Source organism: Colletes latitarsis, chromosome 7 (assembly GCF_051014445.1).
Source record: "Colletes latitarsis isolate SP2378_abdomen chromosome 7, iyColLati1, whole genome shotgun sequence".
Classification (NCBI taxonomy): Eukaryota; Metazoa; Arthropoda; class Insecta; order Hymenoptera; family Colletidae; genus Colletes; species Colletes latitarsis.
Genome location: NC_135140.1, coordinates 9,788,842 through 9,809,354, shown reverse-complemented (window position 1 = coordinate 9,809,354; position 20,513 = coordinate 9,788,842). Strand labels below are relative to the sequence as shown.

At 33.4% G+C, this 20,513-nt stretch overlaps 1 protein-coding gene across 4 annotated transcripts in view; it reads left to right on the top strand.

The window, feature by feature from the left end:
• LOC143343592 (ras-specific guanine nucleotide-releasing factor 1) overlaps positions 1-20,513 on the top strand; it is a 74,085-nt gene that overhangs the window by 40,942 nt on the left and 12,630 nt on the right. For 2 of the 4 annotated variants that reach the window (XM_076768635.1, XM_076768633.1), the window contains exons 5-14: positions 12,712-12,818; positions 13,481-13,628; positions 14,316-14,611; positions 14,898-15,127; positions 15,656-15,849; positions 16,034-16,159; positions 16,242-16,344; positions 18,848-19,099; positions 19,774-19,819; positions 19,904-20,039. In XM_076768635.1, the coding sequence (XP_076624750.1) occupies positions 12,712-12,818; positions 13,481-13,628; positions 14,316-14,611; positions 14,898-15,127; positions 15,656-15,849; positions 16,034-16,159; positions 16,242-16,344; positions 18,848-19,099; positions 19,774-19,819; positions 19,904-20,039 (1,638 nt within the window). Of the gene's footprint in view, positions 1-12,711; positions 12,819-13,480; positions 13,629-14,315; positions 14,612-14,897; positions 15,128-15,655; positions 15,850-16,033; positions 16,160-16,241; positions 16,345-18,847; positions 19,100-19,773; positions 19,820-19,878; positions 20,040-20,513 lie in introns of all 4 variants that reach the window. The other 2 variants (XM_076768636.1, XM_076768634.1) reach the window with 2 other exon arrangements.

The following is a 20,513-nucleotide window of genomic DNA, read 5'->3' as shown; positions in this document are numbered from 1 at the left end:
TGGCATATAGTTACAAAGTCGAAGTGAAAAATAAAAATCTAACCTACAAATAGGTCTAGGGACAAATATTCTAAGCTATTTCGATTCTGTTTATAAACTTGTGCAACTAAGCACAATAAAAAGTATATGGCTCGAGTAAATATTATTTAGTTCGACAACTGATGTCCAAATAACAAACAAAAATGTGGAATTAAAAGACTGAAAGATCTAGAAGGCTGCCATTTTTCCTCCCAACAGCCGCACCAAAAGTTCCTAGATGATTTAATTAAAGCGAAAATTTAAATACTATAGCTTGTAACGCTTTATTTAAAGTATATCGTGTTTCTTAGGTATTATACGTTAATTCGAGCAATCTTTTGTTGAAACAGTGATAACGACGCAGTGATAATTTGCAAGAAAATCCGGGAGAAGGAAGTCAATCGGTTTGTAGAGGATCAGGAGGTAGGGATAAGTATTCCAGTGGCTTGATACGGCTAAAGTCCTCGCGTAACGTTATTAAGGATGCTAACTAGCGGCACGTGTTCCCGTTGCGTTTATGACTTAATGCTAAACACGCAAAAGACGGTCTCTGGTTGCGGCAGTAAACTAAATTAGAGTGGAAATGGAACAGAGGCATTAAGTCAACTTGACAGAGTTATTACTACACTTAATGGCTCGAATTATATGTATATAGTTCAAGTTCGATGATCATGAACGTTGCCATTTAGTTGCATTTTCAACTGGAATTATACCAAGTGCACCAGGGCTAAGTGGACAAACGTGAAATACGAATTCAAAACCTCGAAACAAAGAAAAGTTTCCACTGAAATATCGAATTTTAAAGTTATAAGATTATAGAAACGCGCAACGTCGAAGTATCTCGTTTTCGAAAATCAAAGTTTAAAGTCACTTTAAACAAAACTTCTTTCGTTCGTGAGTAAATGTTAGCTTGTTAAATTTGTTTAAAAATAAATTTGTTATAAATATTTCCTACGTGGGTACCTGTTGAGGATTTTAAATTATTAAAATGCACAATAGTGCAATATTTTGACTTAGAAAATGAATTTGAAAATGTATTTTTAACTTGTAGGAAGATATGTTATAATATTAATTTTAAATATTAAAATATAAATAATTTATAGTCACTTGATAAGTTACAGTTAATTTTTATTATATAAAATTTGAGAAATAAGTTTGGTTTCTAATATCCGCATGCCGAGCGCACGACAAATATTTTTCACACTCATTTTTAACGCTAAAATATTTTCGTAATAATCAATAAACACTCCGTTGAATGTACGCAAAGTATGAAAATTTATTTGGGTCAAAAAGTTAGCACCCTACCATGCTAATTTACTACGACACGGTTTTGTAACCCAAAAGGGGGATGCAAAAGGAAACTTTTAATTTAAAAAGATGTAAATAATACAAACTTTAGATTAATGCAATTATCGTCGAAGCTTAATAACTTGGAGTACACTTTTGATGTATCATTTTTAATCTTCCATTAATCTTGGACGCCAAGCAGTTCCACTTTATTTCACAATTAGAGGGGTGTTTTCCAGGGTATTTAAAAACCACGGTTCTATACAGGGTGTTCCAAAATGTTAGGACAAGTCGAAACGATGGAATATTCTCTTGAATAAAAAGACATGAAATCAGCGAACTTGACGCTCGAGTTTCTAATCATAATAAACAAATTGATTCTTTAAAATTCAGGGAAAAACGCAGTAAGAAATAAGCAAAGTGTTATTTAATTTAATTTTCTTAATGTTCAAGAGTCTCGAGTCCTCTTCTTCTGTCTTGTTGCCGAAATAGCGTATGAAATACATACGTTGCAATTTAGAATACCTGTAATTAGGTTAAAAGAGCCAGTCCGTGTAGTATCAAATCCTCATAGAATTCTAGTTTGTAAAGAGTGTGTCCGGCTTAAAGTTAAAATATTTTCTAAACGAATTGTTGGACCGATTTGATTTGATAAAGTTTCGAGAGCAATCAACAACAGTGTGTCTTAGTATGTCTTTCCAAATATATATTATTATTAATTCTAAGCCCAACATAGTATTTGGATAACGTTTTTTTTTATGATAAATCGGATTCTGTTAAAGCTCGTGAAACTGCTGATTAGATTTCATTTCGCTCGTTTCCGTAACTTTTATTCTTTATTTTGCGACGATTCTCCGGTTTCCCGTAGCCTTTTCCTGCTCTCGTTTTCCACGCGCTGGCTCCTCTCGGTTTCTGTTTCCCTCTGCCCTCTATTTTCCGTCTATCCCTCTCCCGCGGTCGCTTCGGAGGCCGCAGTGGCACAGCATCAGCCGGCATCAGAAGGGATAAATCGATTCTGTTTCGAGCTAAGAATAAGCTCCTCGTGGGAGCTTACTCCGCGAAAGCGCGCAATATTCCTCGCCGATGCTTGTCTCTTATCGCGACAGACGCCTACCGGTATCAGTGATCGTTGCTCAGACAAAAGTCGCTCTTTAATTCCTCTCCTTTCGTGGAATAAGTCGACTGATCATCCAGGGAAATCACAGAACATTCGTATCACGGTTTCAGATGATAGAGGAGAAGCTGGGATTATGTGATAAGGTAGAAATATGAGACACTGAGACTTTGAGCCATACGTAGCATTGATACACATAGCAGTGAATGAAAACAAAGTACGATCATAGTAATCATCGTATAGCAGCAGCCATCGTTGTGTATCACTATTCCATATTGTAAAATTGCATAAAGTATAATTCTATTGACATATTTTAGACTTGTGTTTTATTAAAAGTTTTCTGTAAATTTTTTAATTCAGTTTCAGAACATATTTTTTATAGGTTTCGCGTGGCCCACAATATTTATACTCGTGGAGTCTATTTTATGTGAAATTCTCTAAAATTCATCATTTAATTTTGACTATTTTGAGAGTTTCTAGATTAAAAAATAAAAAGAGTATCTTACATTCTTACTACTTCTTTTATTGATCATTTGATATCGAAAATTAACCGTTTATTAATTCTTGACATAACCCAATTTGTTTTTCTAATGAGGCAGTATGATTTCGAATTTAAAAAAAAATAGAAACTTTTTAAAAAATGTATCAAAAATTACGGTAAGAGTAATATTTCACTTTAAGAAATGTACAGTTATAACTAGCTGATTTAACAGGTACGAATACACAATTAACTATTTTCATTTGGAGCTAATAATTATTTGAAGGGACCGGTATTTTCACAAACATATTGAATATAACATTTACAGTGTACGTTATTAATGTAATTTAATTGTAATAAAATATTTAAATTATTTTTCACATTATCAATATTCGTGCTATTTTACGATTTTGAAAACCAGATATGCAACGAATGAGATTTCAAAAAATTTCAAAACTGTAGATGGAAAGTGAATTTTATAGAAGAAAAATAATAAGTATTTTATTTATTCTTCTATATTATTTCAATTATTAAAATTTGCATATATTTTGTTGAAATAAATTCCAAGAAGAGACGATCCTTAAAAAACAATATTGTTTTGTAAAAGAAACATTGCAGTTGATAAAGTCTCGTAACTGGTCGGATATTTCTAGCACTCGATAAGGTTGTTTTGTACAAAAAAAGGTAGCATAACACCACGGTATATTATCGATTCACCTTGACATCCAACATTGTGAATATTCATAGAAAATGCGAGAAAAACGAAAATTTCGTTTCACCGTGTTCATCGATTCTCGCCAAAGGTATATTAAACTACTCTAAAAATGATTTCATAGTTGTTGCTCCATTCTGTTTGTCCACTTTCTTCACGTTACACAAATTAATCCACATAGTTTTAAAATTACAAGCAAAGCACGTGCATTTCAAGAAGGAACTTAAAATCATAACAAAGTGGATAGTATTACATTTATAATAAACGTGAAAATAATTAAAAAAAATAAATAATAAAATATTTGTATTATTAAATAACATTTAAAAATAATTCAAAGTTATCACTTTAGTTAAACAACATTTATTGATTTACCATCTGCACGATAACACATGAGATAATTTATGATGCTTTCAGCTTACACACACATCAATTAGAATAATTGAAAATACCAGGCTAAAGCAGGAATTAAACGAATTTATATAATGAAGTAATATTGTTAATTATGTTTCATTCTTCGGATTGAAGTAATCAAAAATTGCACTCGACTCGCTCGAACTGAATATATTTACAAACGTAGAAAATCGCGGTTTATATTTTTATTAATAAGATAGAAAACTTCTATTTTTGTTCAACCTTTTATGAACGATTCAATAATTCCATAGTTCCAGATTTCTATTTATTTGAAGCTTTTAACTTACGCTATGCAATAGTTAACATTTTACAAATTTATTGTTGCTTCGCTAAAACAGATAAAATTAATGGCATTGAAATATTAATATAAAAATTTTATTTCAATCGTTTTTGTATTTAGATAATATCATTGTCAAAGAAAGTATTATTTCTTTCGCGATGCAATATTCATGAATTCGATACGTCAAAGTCTCGATAATTAAAATTTCATCGATCGACTTCTTTATGAATTGTAAAGGATATTGAAATTTGCTCCTTTAAAGTTTAAACGTTATAAAGCTTTTTGTCAGCAGAATTTGAAAGGCAATTCGCTTTGTTCTTTTTCATCTTCCTGCGCATTAATAGCTGTAAGAAATTGACGCAAACATTTCTCCAACAATAGTGTTACGCCGGTGATATATTGCGAAAATGCGGAAGTTATGGTCAAGGTTTCTCGAAAGCACTTTCGTTCTTATCATTTTCGTGTTTCTAAAAAAACATTGTGTTTTCAAAAAATCAAAATTTAACTGGAATTAATTCCCAATTTAAATATAACTGCATTGTCAAGTAGGTCCTCACGAATCAGTCGATCGGATTAACAATTAATATTCCATATTGTACAAATTACGAATTTGAAAGCACCAAACTGTTCAAAATTCGTGAAACAAATGAAATCGAATGATTATTCTGTGAAATAAACATTTTAATTTCTAGCATCATTGAAAATTTACATTTTTTTCAAGTATAATAATAATAATAAAAAGTCATACTATTAATTGGATATCATAAAGTAAATATTTGAGAATATAATTAAATTTGTGCAACGTTATTATTACCTTATAAAGCTCACGATTTTTAATTGTTCAGAAAAATCAACATTTTCTAAATCCTGTCTAAGATCACTCGTTTCTGGTACAAGAGTTCCTACAAAAAACAGTGCTTATTTTTCAACTTTTATTTTTTATAGCCACTGCTTATTTCACACGACGATTCATTCGATTCGATACAATTCTAGTTTAGAGTTCTGCACGACGTGGAATATTTTTTCTATTAATTTAATAAACGTTTTCACCTTAAAAGTAACGTTTAAAGGGTCTGTGATTATTATAGAAATAGATTCGACGAATCGATTTCTCGATGTTCCAATGAAAGACAGAACGTCAAGGATGAATTGATACAATTTTAATAAGGACGCCCAATTAACTGGCTGTCGGATCCTCCTTGCACAAAGATTCTTCTTCAAACGCCAAGTTTTATTGTGCAGAAACAGAAACGCTTTCTCCGAAATGGTGAGCACTTCTGAAGCTTTTGTTGTTAATCTCCGTTCCGATTCCCTTTGCGTGTTATGTCAGGCGAATTACAGTTATACACGGTGGTAATCCCATATTCAGCCTCAATAATGACAAGTGGCACTGGTAATCCCATATTCAGCCTCAATAATGACGAGTGGCACTGGTAATCCTGCGCCAAGCGCAAACGTCACGAAATTCTCGTAGTATCATAACGTCGATTACCTTCTTCTCTTATAGCTGTCTTGACTTTTCACAAGTAACGGAAACAACCTTCGTTAATCCTTTCGATTCTTCTTCTGGGGATTTTTTACGCATACACGTTCGTAATGCTCATATTTTCATCGTTCTCGACTAAACAGAAAGTTGTAGAACTCTGAACTCGTGTCGTTTTTAATTAAATTATTTAGAAAAGAGAAGAAAACTGAACCACGTTTTTGTACCAACATATTTAACAAAAAATGTATAAATTCATTATCTATAGAATTCAATAATTTTACTCAAATTAAATATATGCATTACATTCTTACGAGGTACTTTTTCTGATAAAATTTTCAATATGTTCTTCTACGTTTCCACTTTAATAATTTCTAGTTATATTTAAATTAATATTTGTATACTGAATAGGATCCTAACTAGAGGTAAAAGCAGTATCTATAATAGTTCTCTTTGATATATACAGGAACGTGTACACATTTTCCAGGAAGAAAACTGAACCACGTTTCTGTACCAACGTATTTAACAAAAAATGTATAAATTCATTATCTATAGAATTCAATAATTTTACTCAAATTAAATATATGCATTACATTCTTACGAGGTACTTTTTCTGATAAAATTTTCAATATGTTCTTCTACGTTTCCACTTTAATAATTTCTAGTTATATTTAAATTAATATTTTTATACTGAAAAGGATCCTAATTAGAGGTAAAAGCTGTATCCATAATAGTTCTCTTTGATATATACAGGAACGTGTACACATTTTCAAAAAGTGAGCTTGTCAGCTTACAGAAATACTGTTTTGTTTTTTTCTTTTTGAAACTTGCTCCCGGGTCGTCTACTCTTTATGTTGTTGACATAAATGATATCCCTACGAGACTTTGCTCTCCACCAGCTGAGTAACTATTTTCTCCCTGGCCTTGGTTAAACATTTACACTGGCCATTTTGCTTCAATTTCTTCGCCCGTCGGGTAGCCTCGACTGTTTGTGGATGTTCGATCTTTTGCTGTATTGGTTCTGCAGGATTCAGCCAGCTGGGCAGCTCTGATTCGTCCATCAGCCAGAAATGATATGTTTTTATCCAAGGGTGCTCGATTTTAATTGATGTACGCGAGCATCGTCCAAGTTGGCGACGACAGAGAACGTTTCGAAATAAGAAATTATATATTTGGAGATTGTGAGGGAAATTACATTCGAATAATACGTGAAAAATATATCAGTACATTTAATACATCGATGTTTCGTCGATTATAATTCATAGTCCTTTTCAGGATACGTCTCACTTTAATTATTTATATCTTAAAAAATATTGAGTATCTACACCTAATGTTTTACATAGACCAAAAGGGATCTCTATCGTTCCCCAAAAGCACATTAAGATTGAAATCGGACAGTTCGTCTCCTTCTTTTGTAGATTGGATCCGGGGAAAGTAGCTCGCTGAAAGTACAAAGCGATTTCGCGATTCCCATATGCACTTCTCTGAAGAATGCAATAGTATACTTACTGCAATCCTTTGTGGACCGTGCAACAGAGTATGAACGACAAGTGTTTGAGAACAGAACGTACAGGATCAAGCGAATGTTTATTCTGGGTTATCGATCGCTGGGAAAAGAGCGATGCCAGCGAACGGGATTCTAAGAGTGGATATTTTGACGTTTAACGACACGTGGCATCTGCACGACGTTTGCACGCGAGAGATTTAATCCTTTGGAGCTCGCAGAGCATCTGAAAAATGCGTAGAACATTTTTCTACAAACATTTTCAAACACGGTTTGGTCACTCGACGAATGTGGAATAAAAAATTGACATTCTGAAATGAAATCAACACCTATTTATTCATTACATTGCAAAGGAAATATAATTTTTATGTTATTGATTTTATTAATATTTTACTGAACGATTAAAAATTTTAGTTTTCTGTCAGCCTCGCTTGAAATCGACTGTTCGAATTCAAATTTTATGTATTTCTGCGTTATGAATTATTTATTTGCAAATGTCAGAGAACATCGTTTGCAATATCCACTTAGAGATGATAAATAGAGAATTTGTTATGGGGTTTTTGTTTTTTTTAGTATTTAAAGGGAAGAATTTTAGAATTTTGCGTTATGATAAATAGAACGGAAGAAGTGTATCGATAAAAATAAATTTAAAAATGATCGATAGTCGTATTACATCGTCGACGTACTGATATGACAGAAATCATGCAGCTGACCGAGTTTTCGCAACCCAATTTTCCTTAAAAATCAGAAGTTGTCCACGCGTTTGATGGTCCTGCGACAGTACCGGAAACGAAAGACGATTGGCAATTTTCTGCCCTTCATTGACTGTAAAAATCTCGTTTCCGTCGAACCGGACATATTAAAAACATGTTCGAAGCAATGTGTTATTCTTATTTTTCCAATAAAGTGACTCGATAGTTTTAGTACATTGAATATTAAAAGTAAAATTTATTTATTTATATTTTCTAACAAACAAAAGTGATTCTTAAGGACAGTGATTTTTAATTATAATCTTAAATGTACATTTAAAGATACTTTGAAACAATTTCATTCATTTGTAGTGAAATATAAGTTGAACAGGATACGTCACAATGCTTTTCAACAATTTTCAAAATTTTGTTACAAGAATATTTGTATTATGGAGATCCATTTGAATATAAATCTATTAAAAATAAAAAATTATTGACAAGTAACCAAATAATCGAAAGGTAAATCGAATATTTCAAATTACATCCAGCCAAGATGACATTATTTTAATGAAAATTTTTGAAATGCTTGGCAAGTTTATGGTCAACCAAAGTACATAATTACTGTAAAATATAAATATGAATGTGTACGAAAAATACTGTACTCTACCAAATTCTATGCAAACTCAGGAAATTGAAGAGAATTGTTCAGTAATTTGATTCAGAGACACCGAAGACCGATAAAACTTGATTGCACCTTTAATTAATTAAAGTCTAAGTGGTTGCAGGGTTGATACAGAAACTAGAGTGCTTTTGTGAAAAATTAAATTCTCTGAATATTGTTAATTGGCAGCCTGAATGCTGCTGACGATTCTTATAAACTGTTGACACCTAACTAGGTAATAAAATCATGATACTGTGGCATATTATCAACAACTGTTCAGTAACAATTAGAAATAAAGGATCAATCGATTGCTTGGCTAAATAAGTTATAATAATATAATAAACAATTAATGTAAAAGAACGGTATTAACATCTAGTCAAATAATTAAGCAATTTAAAAAAATTTTTGAAAGAATTTTTGAAATTTTTGAAATATCGAATACTGACAATGCATTCAAAGTCTGTTGTTATGGAGACAATAGAGGACGATACGATTTTCCAGAAATGTCATGGTTGCAGATTCGATAAGTAAATAAATAAAGTGGGGAATTTTAACACATTTGCTCTTTTCCTGCGCGTCATTACTGCGTCCGCGGAATATCTTGCAACGACGAAGAGGATTACGGTGCCAGGGGATCGTTACTCTTTCAAAAGTGGTAAAAAGAAGTCTTCGTAGAGGCACATTCATCGATTATCTTCTTCAGCTTTTTGCAAGGCGCTCGTGGGATTCTGGCCGTATTACTCTCGACCCTTCATTTCCGACTCCGTGACTTGCTATATTCGCCAGTAATGCTTCGATCGTGTTACCAGTCTACAGAGAAAATAGATATCTATCATAGAAGCGACAGCAAGAGTTTAATTTAACGTTCCCGTCAAGTTTTCTAATCTAATGTATTCGTCAAGTTTCGAGTCCTAACAATTAGGCGATACTCGACATTCTTTATATCGAACTTGTCAATTTCGAAACCTTGTGCATTTCATTGTAATTTTAACAACCAATAGGAACCTTTTAAATGATAAACTATTCATTTTGTCGAAGAGGTTTCATAATATACAGGGTGTTCTGCCAACTTCGAGAAAAATTTGAATGAGAGATTGTAGAGATTAAAATAAGACGAAAATCAAGAATACTAATTTGTTGATTGAGGCTTCGTTAAAAAGTTATTAATGTTTAAAGTTCCACACCGACCAAAAAATTTTTGGGCGAAAAAAAAATTTCAAATCGTTTTGAAAAAAATATTTTCAGTTGCAGAGGTCCATTTCAATCATTTTTGGTCATTACACATACCCCCGAATATCTACGCATTTTCGAGAAAAAAATTCCTTACCGAAAATATAATTTCTGGCCAGAAATGTTACACCGAAATTTCAGGCGAATCTTTAAAATGTCATAACTCCTGAACGGATTGGACGATTTTAATGTTTAAAAAAGCAAACTACGCGTATTTTGATGGAGAATATGTAGAAATTGCAAAAATAATGGAAAAGTTCTTCTTTGACCCCGCAAAATAAGAAAAACCTCATAAAAATGGTCCAATTTTCAAACAGCCATAACTCCTATAATAGTGAATATATTTCAATGAAACTTTTTTCTGAAGTAGAGCCCATGAGTACCTATAAAAAAGTATTAGACAACTTTTCTGTAGGACGTCAAACAAAATTACTAAAAATTAAAAACAAATTTTGAAGGAAAATCGACAGGGGGCAGCTGCTGAAATTTTTCGACAAAAAACAAAAATTTCGAATCGTTCTAAAAAAATTATTTCTAGGTTCTGGGGTCAAATACAATCATTTTTAGTAAATAGACATGCCCCCAAAATCCTACGTACTTTCGAGAAAAAAATTCAGGATGGTGGACAGATTTTTCGACAAAATTACAAAGTTTCAAATCGTTCTGGAAAAAATATTTTTGGCTGCAGGGGTCAATTATAATCATTTTTGGTGAATAGACATACCTCCGAAATCCTACGCAGTTTCGAGAAAAAAAATCTTCACTTAAAATAATATCTGACTCTAAATGAAATTTCGTACTTAATCCCCTGAGATTTCATGCGTATGTTTGAAAAGTCATAACTTCTGAATGAATTGGACGATTTTATTGTTTCGAATTGCAAACAACGCGTATTTTAGTCATGAGTACTTAGAAATTCTAACAATATTCGAAAAGTCGTTCCTTAATTCTATAAAGTGAGAAAAACCCCACAAAAGTAGTCGAATTGTCAAACAACCATAACTCTTACAATAGTGAGTATATTTCAATGAAATTTAGTCTAGAAATAGAGCTCATGGATACTTACAAAAAAGTATTAGACAACATTTCAGTACAGTATCAAATAAATTTTATTAATAATTTTAACAATAATTTTGTTAAAAATTTTAATGAAGCCTCAATAAACAAATTGTGCTCGATTTTCGTCTTAATTTGGCCTTTAGAATCTCTTATAAATTATTTCCCAGGGGTGGCCGAACACCCTGTATACAGCTTTTTTGAAGAATGTGATGGAACGCTTCTATGCGTTGTCTCGTGATTGAGTTTTCATTGGATGGAATTTTATAGAGCGACTGTGTGTACTTGAGATAGTAAAACAAACAAAATAAAACGTTGAATTGCGTTTGACGTTATCACTTATCCTTAAGATCACACTAAAGCACATGCGTTAGATAACAGTAGTGATTATACTCTAAGCTTGATCCGTAAATGCGTTTTAGAATATGTTATTAACTAACTAGAATACCACAAAGAAATATGATACAATAAAATTTTTCCATACGATGCTTCGTTTCCCAGAAAATCGAGTTTTAATACGATTTGCCTGTCGCGTCTGACCAATGTTCGATGTTTCTACTTCTACTGAGCGTCCAAGTCTGACCATCACTAGATATTTCCACTTTCACTTTCAAATTCAATTTTCTCGAAAACGAAGCTTCGCACGAAAGGATTTAATGCTTCCTTTTCGACTCATTTTTTCATTAACAAACCATTTTTCGATAGTTATCTTCTTCGTCAGCGTGGATATCTCCGAACGAAATATTTCCTAATCGAGTAGCAGTAATCGGAACATTCGAACAATTTACACAATTCGAAACCGTGTTATGTTTCCATTTCCATGTTAATAAAGTTCGATAAACACGGAATGTTTCGTTTAATATTCCGTTGGGAGAAAACTGTCGGTGCAAATGGTTTCGATGGAATAATTTGTTGTTATCTGGATAAAATTTATTTCTGACGTTCGAATCTGATAAATACGCGTGGTTTCCTGTTTATTTTTTTTGCAATTAGATCAAACGTTGCACGCGCTAGAGGGTATCGGGGGATTCCTGGAGTCCTGATACGTTGTTTGTGGACGTTAAAGGGGAATTGATAAAAGGTATCGTCCGGTTATTCTGATTGATTGGACAGCAGGTGCCTTTTAAGGACGACTAGTCGCGAATTCCTGAAATTGTTGGTGGTAAATTCTGGGAATAGCGACTGGGTCTGCTCGTCGTCCATGGCTGACGGTTTATGAGGTTGTCAACCTAAGCCCGGGGCACGTGAATCGTGCTTGCAACGACGTTTGCTGGCAATTTTATTACATCGTTTATTCTCTTGTACAGCCACGATACCAGGAATTAATTATTCTCACCAGTTTACAATTAGTAAATTTCTTTCATTTTATTTTACAATTGTTACCAATCGTTGGGGATAGCGAAACAGTTTTAATACTGAAATTTATTATTTTGATTCTCCCATTCAAGCTTAGACGCCAATGTTTACTTTTTTATTCTTGCTACTCAAACATAGACATCAGCGTTAAGTATTTTATTTTCCCTGGGTTTAAAATATTTTACTTATAAATATAACACTATACAGAAATTGTTTATTCCTGAAAAAAGTAATAACTCGTTGCGTTGTGAGTTTTCTGTTATTTTCTGCAAGTTCGTTTGATTATTTCTTACAATATTTTTGTTATTTTGGAACATTGCGTTTCGAATAAAATTTTGCGAAGTGTGAACGAGGGGACCAGCAACCGCGAAGAGATTAAAATTTATTCTCTAATATTCAGCATTACTAATTCAGGTCCTTTTATCGTTTCAGAATTGTTTCGCGATATCCTATAGGCGAGAAAATCAAAGGCAATACGAGCTGAAAGCAACCACGGAGTCCGACTGTACAACGTGGATCGATGCCATACGAGAAGCCAGGTAACTGTACCGTACATAATTCAGAGTTCAAGAGTGGAATAATTTAAATGACGGTATCGCAAATGAATCATGGTTGTACCGCGAAATCGACTTCGTCCACCTGGGGCGGAACGTTCGTAACGCGATCGGAGCCGCGACAAAAATTAATTGCACGAAGCTATCTCGTTCCAGTCGAACAATTTTTAGGCAATTTTTTCTTCCATGAAATTGCTATTCATTATTCTCTCTGCGAAATTCCCAGTTGCGCGAAAAATATTGGGTGTTCGGTATTTTATATACTATGTCTCGAATATTAAAATTAAATGGAATATTCCGTGTACGTAATTACGTATGATCGACAGAAATGAACCTTAGATTAATATTTATGAAGATCTAATAAATGAAGATTTTCTTACGAATAAATAGAGGTATAGAAATGTTTTTTCAAACACCCTTAAAACATAACCGACGAAAAGTGCAAAGAATAATTAGATTTACTTGAATATTTCGTTCAATAATCGTTTGTTTTACTTTGACCAATGATAGAGAGAAGTTTTTATTGACCCTTTAATGCCCAAGGTCTTTCATCGAAGAACAAAAATATATTTAGCATGAAGTTATGCTAACAAATTTTGTCAAAAATGCATTGTTTATTTCAACGACTATTTAATTGTTGATTACAGTTTCAACAAGTTGCTGCTGCAAAAGGAGAAGCTCGAGCAGAAACATTTGCACCTGTTGCAGATCATCGAGAGCGAGAAGACGGAGAAATCTCAATATGTACGGCAGTGTGAAGATCTAGCGTCGGAAGTGAAGAAGCTTCGAACGGAAGTAAGTCAGAAAATAGTGTTTTTTCACTTGCCAATAAAGTGAAAACTATGAAACGATATACAGGGTGTTAGGTCATCCTTGGAAAAAATTTTAATAGGAAATTCTAAAGGCCAAAATACGACGAAAATCAAAACATCAATTTCTTGATTGAGGTTTCAATAAAAAGTTATTCAAAAATTAAGTTGAAAAATTTCAAATCATTCATGGAAAAATTATTTTCAATTGAGGGAGTCAATTGCAATCATTTTTGGTGAATAGACATACCCCCGAAATCCTACCCAGTTTCGAGAAAAAAATTCCTTACCGAAAATATAATGTCTGACCATGAATGAATGATTCCCCTGAAATTTCATGTATTTCGAATCGTTATGAAAAAATTATATTAGATTAATAACAGCATATGTTCGTAGGTTTGATACAATAAAGTGTTATTACAATAACTTGAAAATTCGACAAAGAAAAAATGTACAATTTCATTTTATATCTTAGGCTGGATTTTGCATTGCTCCTGCGACCATTTTGGTTGTTGAATTACAATGTGAAAGGATAGCTATAATTCTGGATTATCCTAAACATAGGGTAATGTTTTCAGTTTCTGTTATTCTCAATATTTAGCCGTGAACAGGATTTTTAAAATAAGTTCGAACTATGTTTCCATGCTCGAATCGCGGTGTTTTATTTCCACAGTTGTTCTCCATAAAGAAAAAGAGTAGACTGACGTCCGTAACGCACGCTATGAGATCGGAGTTTCAGACGTGCATGTCTCAAGGCATCGGGCCAGGATCGCTGTTTGGCGACGGGGGATTCGATTCAGGATTATCAGAACTGGTATCGCAAGATATGGCCGAGAGATCGTTGAAGATAGAACAAATTAAAAAGGTTCAAAGCTTCTTCCGGGGCTGGCTGTGCCGTAGACGTTGGAAACAAATCGTCGAGCAGTACATAAAAAGCCCTCACGCGGAAAGTATGCGAAAGCGAAATAGGTGAGAATAAATTTCTTCCCTGGAATTTGGTTTAGAATTTATTTTAGAAATAATTCGAAACGATCACCTTCGATGTCTGCGCTTATATCGAATTAAAAATCAGACTGCATTGTGGATAATACAAAACACGTATTCAACCATTTTGTAATTAACATTAGCATTTACAATTAATAACAGTGTGGCAGATATTTACGAAAAACAATTGTTTCGTTTTACAATTATTTAAAGGTTATATTGAGAAATGAAGTACAAGTTTGTTAGATTCAGAATATTCATTGTGTTTCAGTTTGGTGTTTAAAATGGTGGAGGCTGAGGAAGAATACGCGGAGCAAATGGAGATTTTAGTCACTTGTTTCCTGAGGCCTTTCAAGATGGCTGCGAGCTCGAAGAAACCACCTTGTAGCCACGAGGATGTGAACAGTATATTCCTGAATAGCGAAACGTTGTTGTTTCTCCATCAAATCTTCCTGAAGGGTCTCATATCTCGTATGGAGAATTGGCCCACGTTAGTTTTAGGTAAGCCATCGTTAATTGCACGAAGCAAAAACACAGTTGATTCACGGAGAAACATAATAAAACTCAGCTGAACATCAAATGCTGTAACTTCTATTGAATTAAGAGCATGCGAATGCATTTATTTTCATTGCATAACAGTCAGAAGAATGATTCGTAATTAACTACTCACCGATTTTCAAAAAAATATATTTACAATAATTTGCCTGTAAATATTTACACTTGTAACAGTTAAACAATTCCTATGAAGTTAATTTTGCTTCTCATAGTATAAGAGTATGGATATACGAGTGAATATAGACTCACCTCGTTAAAAGTCTAGATTTGTACCTTGATAAAAGTCTTAATAGGGTACACAGGCCGGATCGGACTTTGCGCTTAAATAAAAATTGAAATGTTTATGTTTATACTCTCTAGTACTTGAATGAGCGTCAAGAAAACGTAGACAAGCGTTTGTTATGAATTAATAATTATTGACAAATATGGAAAAGTGATTTGCAGTTTAAAGATTATTCTCGTCGATTATTTCAGGCGATTTGTTCGACATGTTGCTACCAATGTTGTCAATTTATCAAGAATTTGTCCGCAATCACCACTACAGTCTTCAAGTGTTGACCAGGTGCAAGCAACTACCTTCGTTCGCAATATTGCTCACTAGATTGGAGAACAAGCCTGCTTGCGGAGGACGTTCTCTGGAAACCTTTCTAACATATCCTATGAATCAGGTATGCACGCCCAATTCACGGTTTTCTAATATTCAAAATAGCTTCTAAAATTAAACGTATCTTTATTTGTAAAAAAATTGTACGATAACCAAATCTACAGACAAAATAGAAAATCTAATAAAACAGTAGTTACAATTATAGAAACGGAGTTTTTTAAATTCTAACTTTTAAAATATCTAATCAGGTGCCAAGGTATATTATTACACTGCACGAGCTCTTGGCGCATACTCCATTCGAGCACGTGGAACGTACAAGCTTGCAAGATGCGAGGCAACAGTTGGAAAATTTGTCGAAGCAAATGAACGACGAGGTATCGATCAAAAGTATTGACTATTCGAAAGAGAAAACATTAATTTTTTATTCTTTCGTTTCACGTGTGCGTGCTTTTTCAGGTCAGCGAAACCGAAAATTTACGGAAAAATTTGGCCGTGGAAAGGATGATCGTCGAGGGCTGTGACATTTTACTGGACGTAAATCAAGTTTTCGTCAGGCAGGGTGAGCAATCTTGTTACTTTCGTCGGTGTATACAGGGTGTTCCAACTGAGCCAACCACGTTATTGAAATAATAGAAAATAGAGAAATATTAAATTTTTTATAATGCAAGTTCATCTCTCTTTTCTTTTGTTATAAACGAAAAATTATGAACTTTTATTATTCTAACTTGAATATTCCTTCCGTACCTATTCACTCGTATTCAGTATTAATTTTGAGCATAAAATATCTTTTCACTTACAGAGACGACCCACGTTACATCGTTTTAAACTATTTCTGCTGAAATTTTTTTATCTCCTATTATTTTAACAGTTTGACCCAGTTTTGTGAGGCGCCCTGTATATTTTGTGTTCTAAGGTGTATCATGCAAGCGCAGAAGACGATTAGCAGAATGTATTGGTAAAGTTCTGGGGCGGATAGTGAATATTCATAAAGGGGAGTAAAAAGTTCTTACAAACTGGCAAAGTGAGTAAAGTTTGCAACGAACGCGACGTTAGCATTTAAATTAAGGGACTGCGGTGAGGCGACATAAGTAATGTAACCCAAAACTTGCTTATGATGACCTATTCTACGTTTCTATAAATGTTATTTCACGAGAATTGGGGGTGCATTTAAATTAGAGCTGGGATTTAAATATTTAACAGGTATTCAACTACTACTAATATTCAGGTATATAATTAGTGTACAAGACATTCAGAATTGCCGAAAAATTTGGCAAAAGGAAAGTTTTCATTCAAATTGTACAATGGCAATATTTGTATAACTTTGTTTTTGAAATCTAATAGAAAACATTTTCGGTTCCTCATTTGTGCCTATTCAATGTCTCTTCGGTATTGAATTTTTTCTCAAATTTCAAAATAATAATGCAGTTTGAGGATGAACAGACTCAGAATTTATTTTTCATACTATTTCTCTATTTTTTTTTTTATATCGAATCGAAGTGCAAGCACATATGTATCGATTGATTTTATTTTACATTCTATATATTAATAGTCAATACTGATTTCATGGTTTTTTAATTCCGTTGTCGCTAAGTTTCTTCTTTCCTTCAATCAGAAACGTGCTTTTCCCTTTTACCGTGAACATCGGTAAAAAAATTTTCATTGATTTGAAATCGATGAGAGACTTTACAGTCGATAATACCTCGGTCGAGCTGGTCGTTGTTGCCTCGAAGGTCCGGCAGGAAGTTGACGAAAAGCGTAAATTCGTGGCCAGAGGCGCAAGCGCGCCCTTGGATTTCTCGGAATCGATGGGGTTCTATTTCGCGCACATGTAAATTACGCCGAATCCGTTTGATCATGCGCGAGAACAATTATCAGGGATGTGACAGAGGCGCGACACACATAATAATTTTTCAAAAATTTTATCAGAATTCACGACGAACGATTACCTACGAATTATTAAAAACGTTAAACAATTACAGAAAATAGCATCACAGAAATGTCTATCAAAATACGAACACTACTTTTTCAGTTGCTCTTGGGCCAGTCTAATCGAATATTAAATTAATTACAAACTAAATTTACAATTTCATTCGATTATCTATGTTTGAAAAACACCCATTGACAGATCAGTACGTTGGAGAATATATAAAATTCAAGTGGAAATTTTTTAGTGAAAATGCAAGAGTCTCGTGTTTAAAAACGCTTCTTGACACGGCCCTGGGTCCCTCATGTTTGGTACCGTATCACATGGCTGCCATGCAAACATACTTTCGCCGCTCGTAGTGTGCAGGAAAAGTCCTACCAGTAAAAAGTTTTTCCTTTCTTCATCGGTTAAGATTTTGAATTTTTGAATTTTTCGAAATTTTCTGTCCGCGTTTGTCTCGTTACGAGGTTGGAATGCCAACGGGTGGATAAACAGAAACTCGAGCTCCATTTTGGAGTTCGATCGGTGAAAATTGAGCGTGCTTGGAAAATGTAATAAGGGTGACATCGGTTCCAAACGAATTACATTTCTTAAATACTATATCGGGGACCATGAAGACGAAGAAAGTGTATTGTTAGGGATCAAAGAAATTTAGGTACTTTGGTGTTGTATTTCCCCTGTGTTATTGTTGTTGTTTTGATTGTTAAACGAGTTTCTACCTTTCGTTAATTAAGACGCAGAAATTTTATTTAACGTAAATAAAATATACATCGTATATTTACGTTGTATATTAAAAATTAAATTTTTTTTTTACATGTTAACGTATCTAAAAATTATTTTTATTTCGTAGGTAATTTGTATTTTCAATTAAAAATTTCCTAAAAGAGTCGAAGACATAAATTTAAAAATATAAATCGAACAGTTTGGAGATTCACAATTATTTTCTAAGTTAATAATAATATGAAGGTTCGAGTATCATTGTTGTTTAATATGAGTAACTGGAAAATGGATTATTTTTCAGTCTTGAAGATATATTTTTTGGAGCTACAGGAAATCTTCTGATACTATTAATTTTCACAGTAGCATTGTGAATTTATTTCCGATATTTCTCGAGTTAATGTATCCTTGTTTCTTTCAGGTACGCTTATCCAGATCGTAGATAAGCCAAAAGGTGCACGAAGTAGATTGAGCGCGACGTTCGGAGGCAAAAGTAGCAGCGATAAAGAAGCAATCAGACAGTGCTTCCTGTTTTCCAATCATTTGTTATTAACTACGCGTCAGTCGGACGACGACGGTCGTTTGAACCTTGTTCCACAAATCGGAAAAATACCTCTTTGCGATGCTGTGTTAGTGGAAGACCCCAACGATCAGGGAACCGCGGATGATGACGGTATTTTGACAATATTATTATTAAACTAAGCCTTATAGACTAACGTAGTTGCAGCTTTAAATAGTTCTTTGACGCTATTGCAGCTAACATGCATGACTTTTGGCCTTAATACGTCGAAATAAATAGTTTGTAATAATAATTGAGCACAGATTCCTAGGAAATTCTAGCAGCTTCGAAGACAACAAATTTTATTTTACTCGCATCGTTTCTTTCTTCCTTCTTGATCGTATTTTGAAAAATGAATACAATTTTTTATTTATATCTTCGTGAAAGTGGTGACAATAGATTGGTGAGATTGTCTCGAGAAAAATAAGTCCAAACACGACCTTGTTCAGACTACATTTAGTAATACTGTATTTTAATTATTTTTTGAACAGAGCATCCAAAAATGTTAAATTAAAAAAAAAAAAAAAAACGTCTGAGAGTGGACGTGTTTGGACTTATTTTTCTCGACAAATCCTCACCAATTCACCGATAACACTTTCACAAATAAATTATGAAAAATTATTTAAAAATTTTGTATCTTTTTTTTTACAGTCAGGTTTAAAACCTAAGAAATGTAAACGTTGTTTTAATTGCTTTATTAATTGTTCTAAATAATCGCAACCTTCGTTCTGACGAAGTGTTTAATTTAATTGCATCCACCTCCTATTTTCCAAGCTTATTTTATTTAGGAAACTGCGCTGGCTTTCTACGCATTGGCTGGTCTGTTGTGAAAAGGTGTACAATAATTTATATATAATTAACGTAGTATTGCCGCGACCGCGAACTGATTTTAGAACTGTCAGTATGTTCGATGTCCAGCGGAATCAGCGAGAGCAGCGGAAGTGGTAGCGGAAGTACGAGTACTCAACTACAGAACCGTGATTTTAAGATACTAATCGACCTGAAACCAGGCGAACCTCAAGCAACGGTGCACCTTGTAGCTCCTACTATACAGGTATGGTCAAAATAAATCATCATCAACGTAAAATGTTTAATCTGTGCGTTTGTGATTTTTCTAAAACTTCTACTATTTCTGTCCAATCCAGACGAAACTTTATTTACTTGTTCCTTATATTCCATCGGAAAGTATCGACTACTTTATGGAATTATAACCCTCAATTATTATTACATTAATATAAAATCTACTAATTCTGAATCAATGTGATTGGGCAATATTTAATCAACCATTTTTATAATAATAACATCACGTGGAATTTCCAAATGCTCAAAGAAAGAAAAGGGGTTGTTTCCTTCTTTTGAAATTATTAGATCATTCGTTCAGGTTTGTCTGTAGGCCTCTTTTACTTTACTCGATTTGAAAATAAATATCTCCTACTCTAGGACACTTTAACCACAAAGTTAAAACATAACGTGACCTTCAAACAACCTTGACTATTTTTCAGTATAAACACATGTTTTTGTTGTCTAA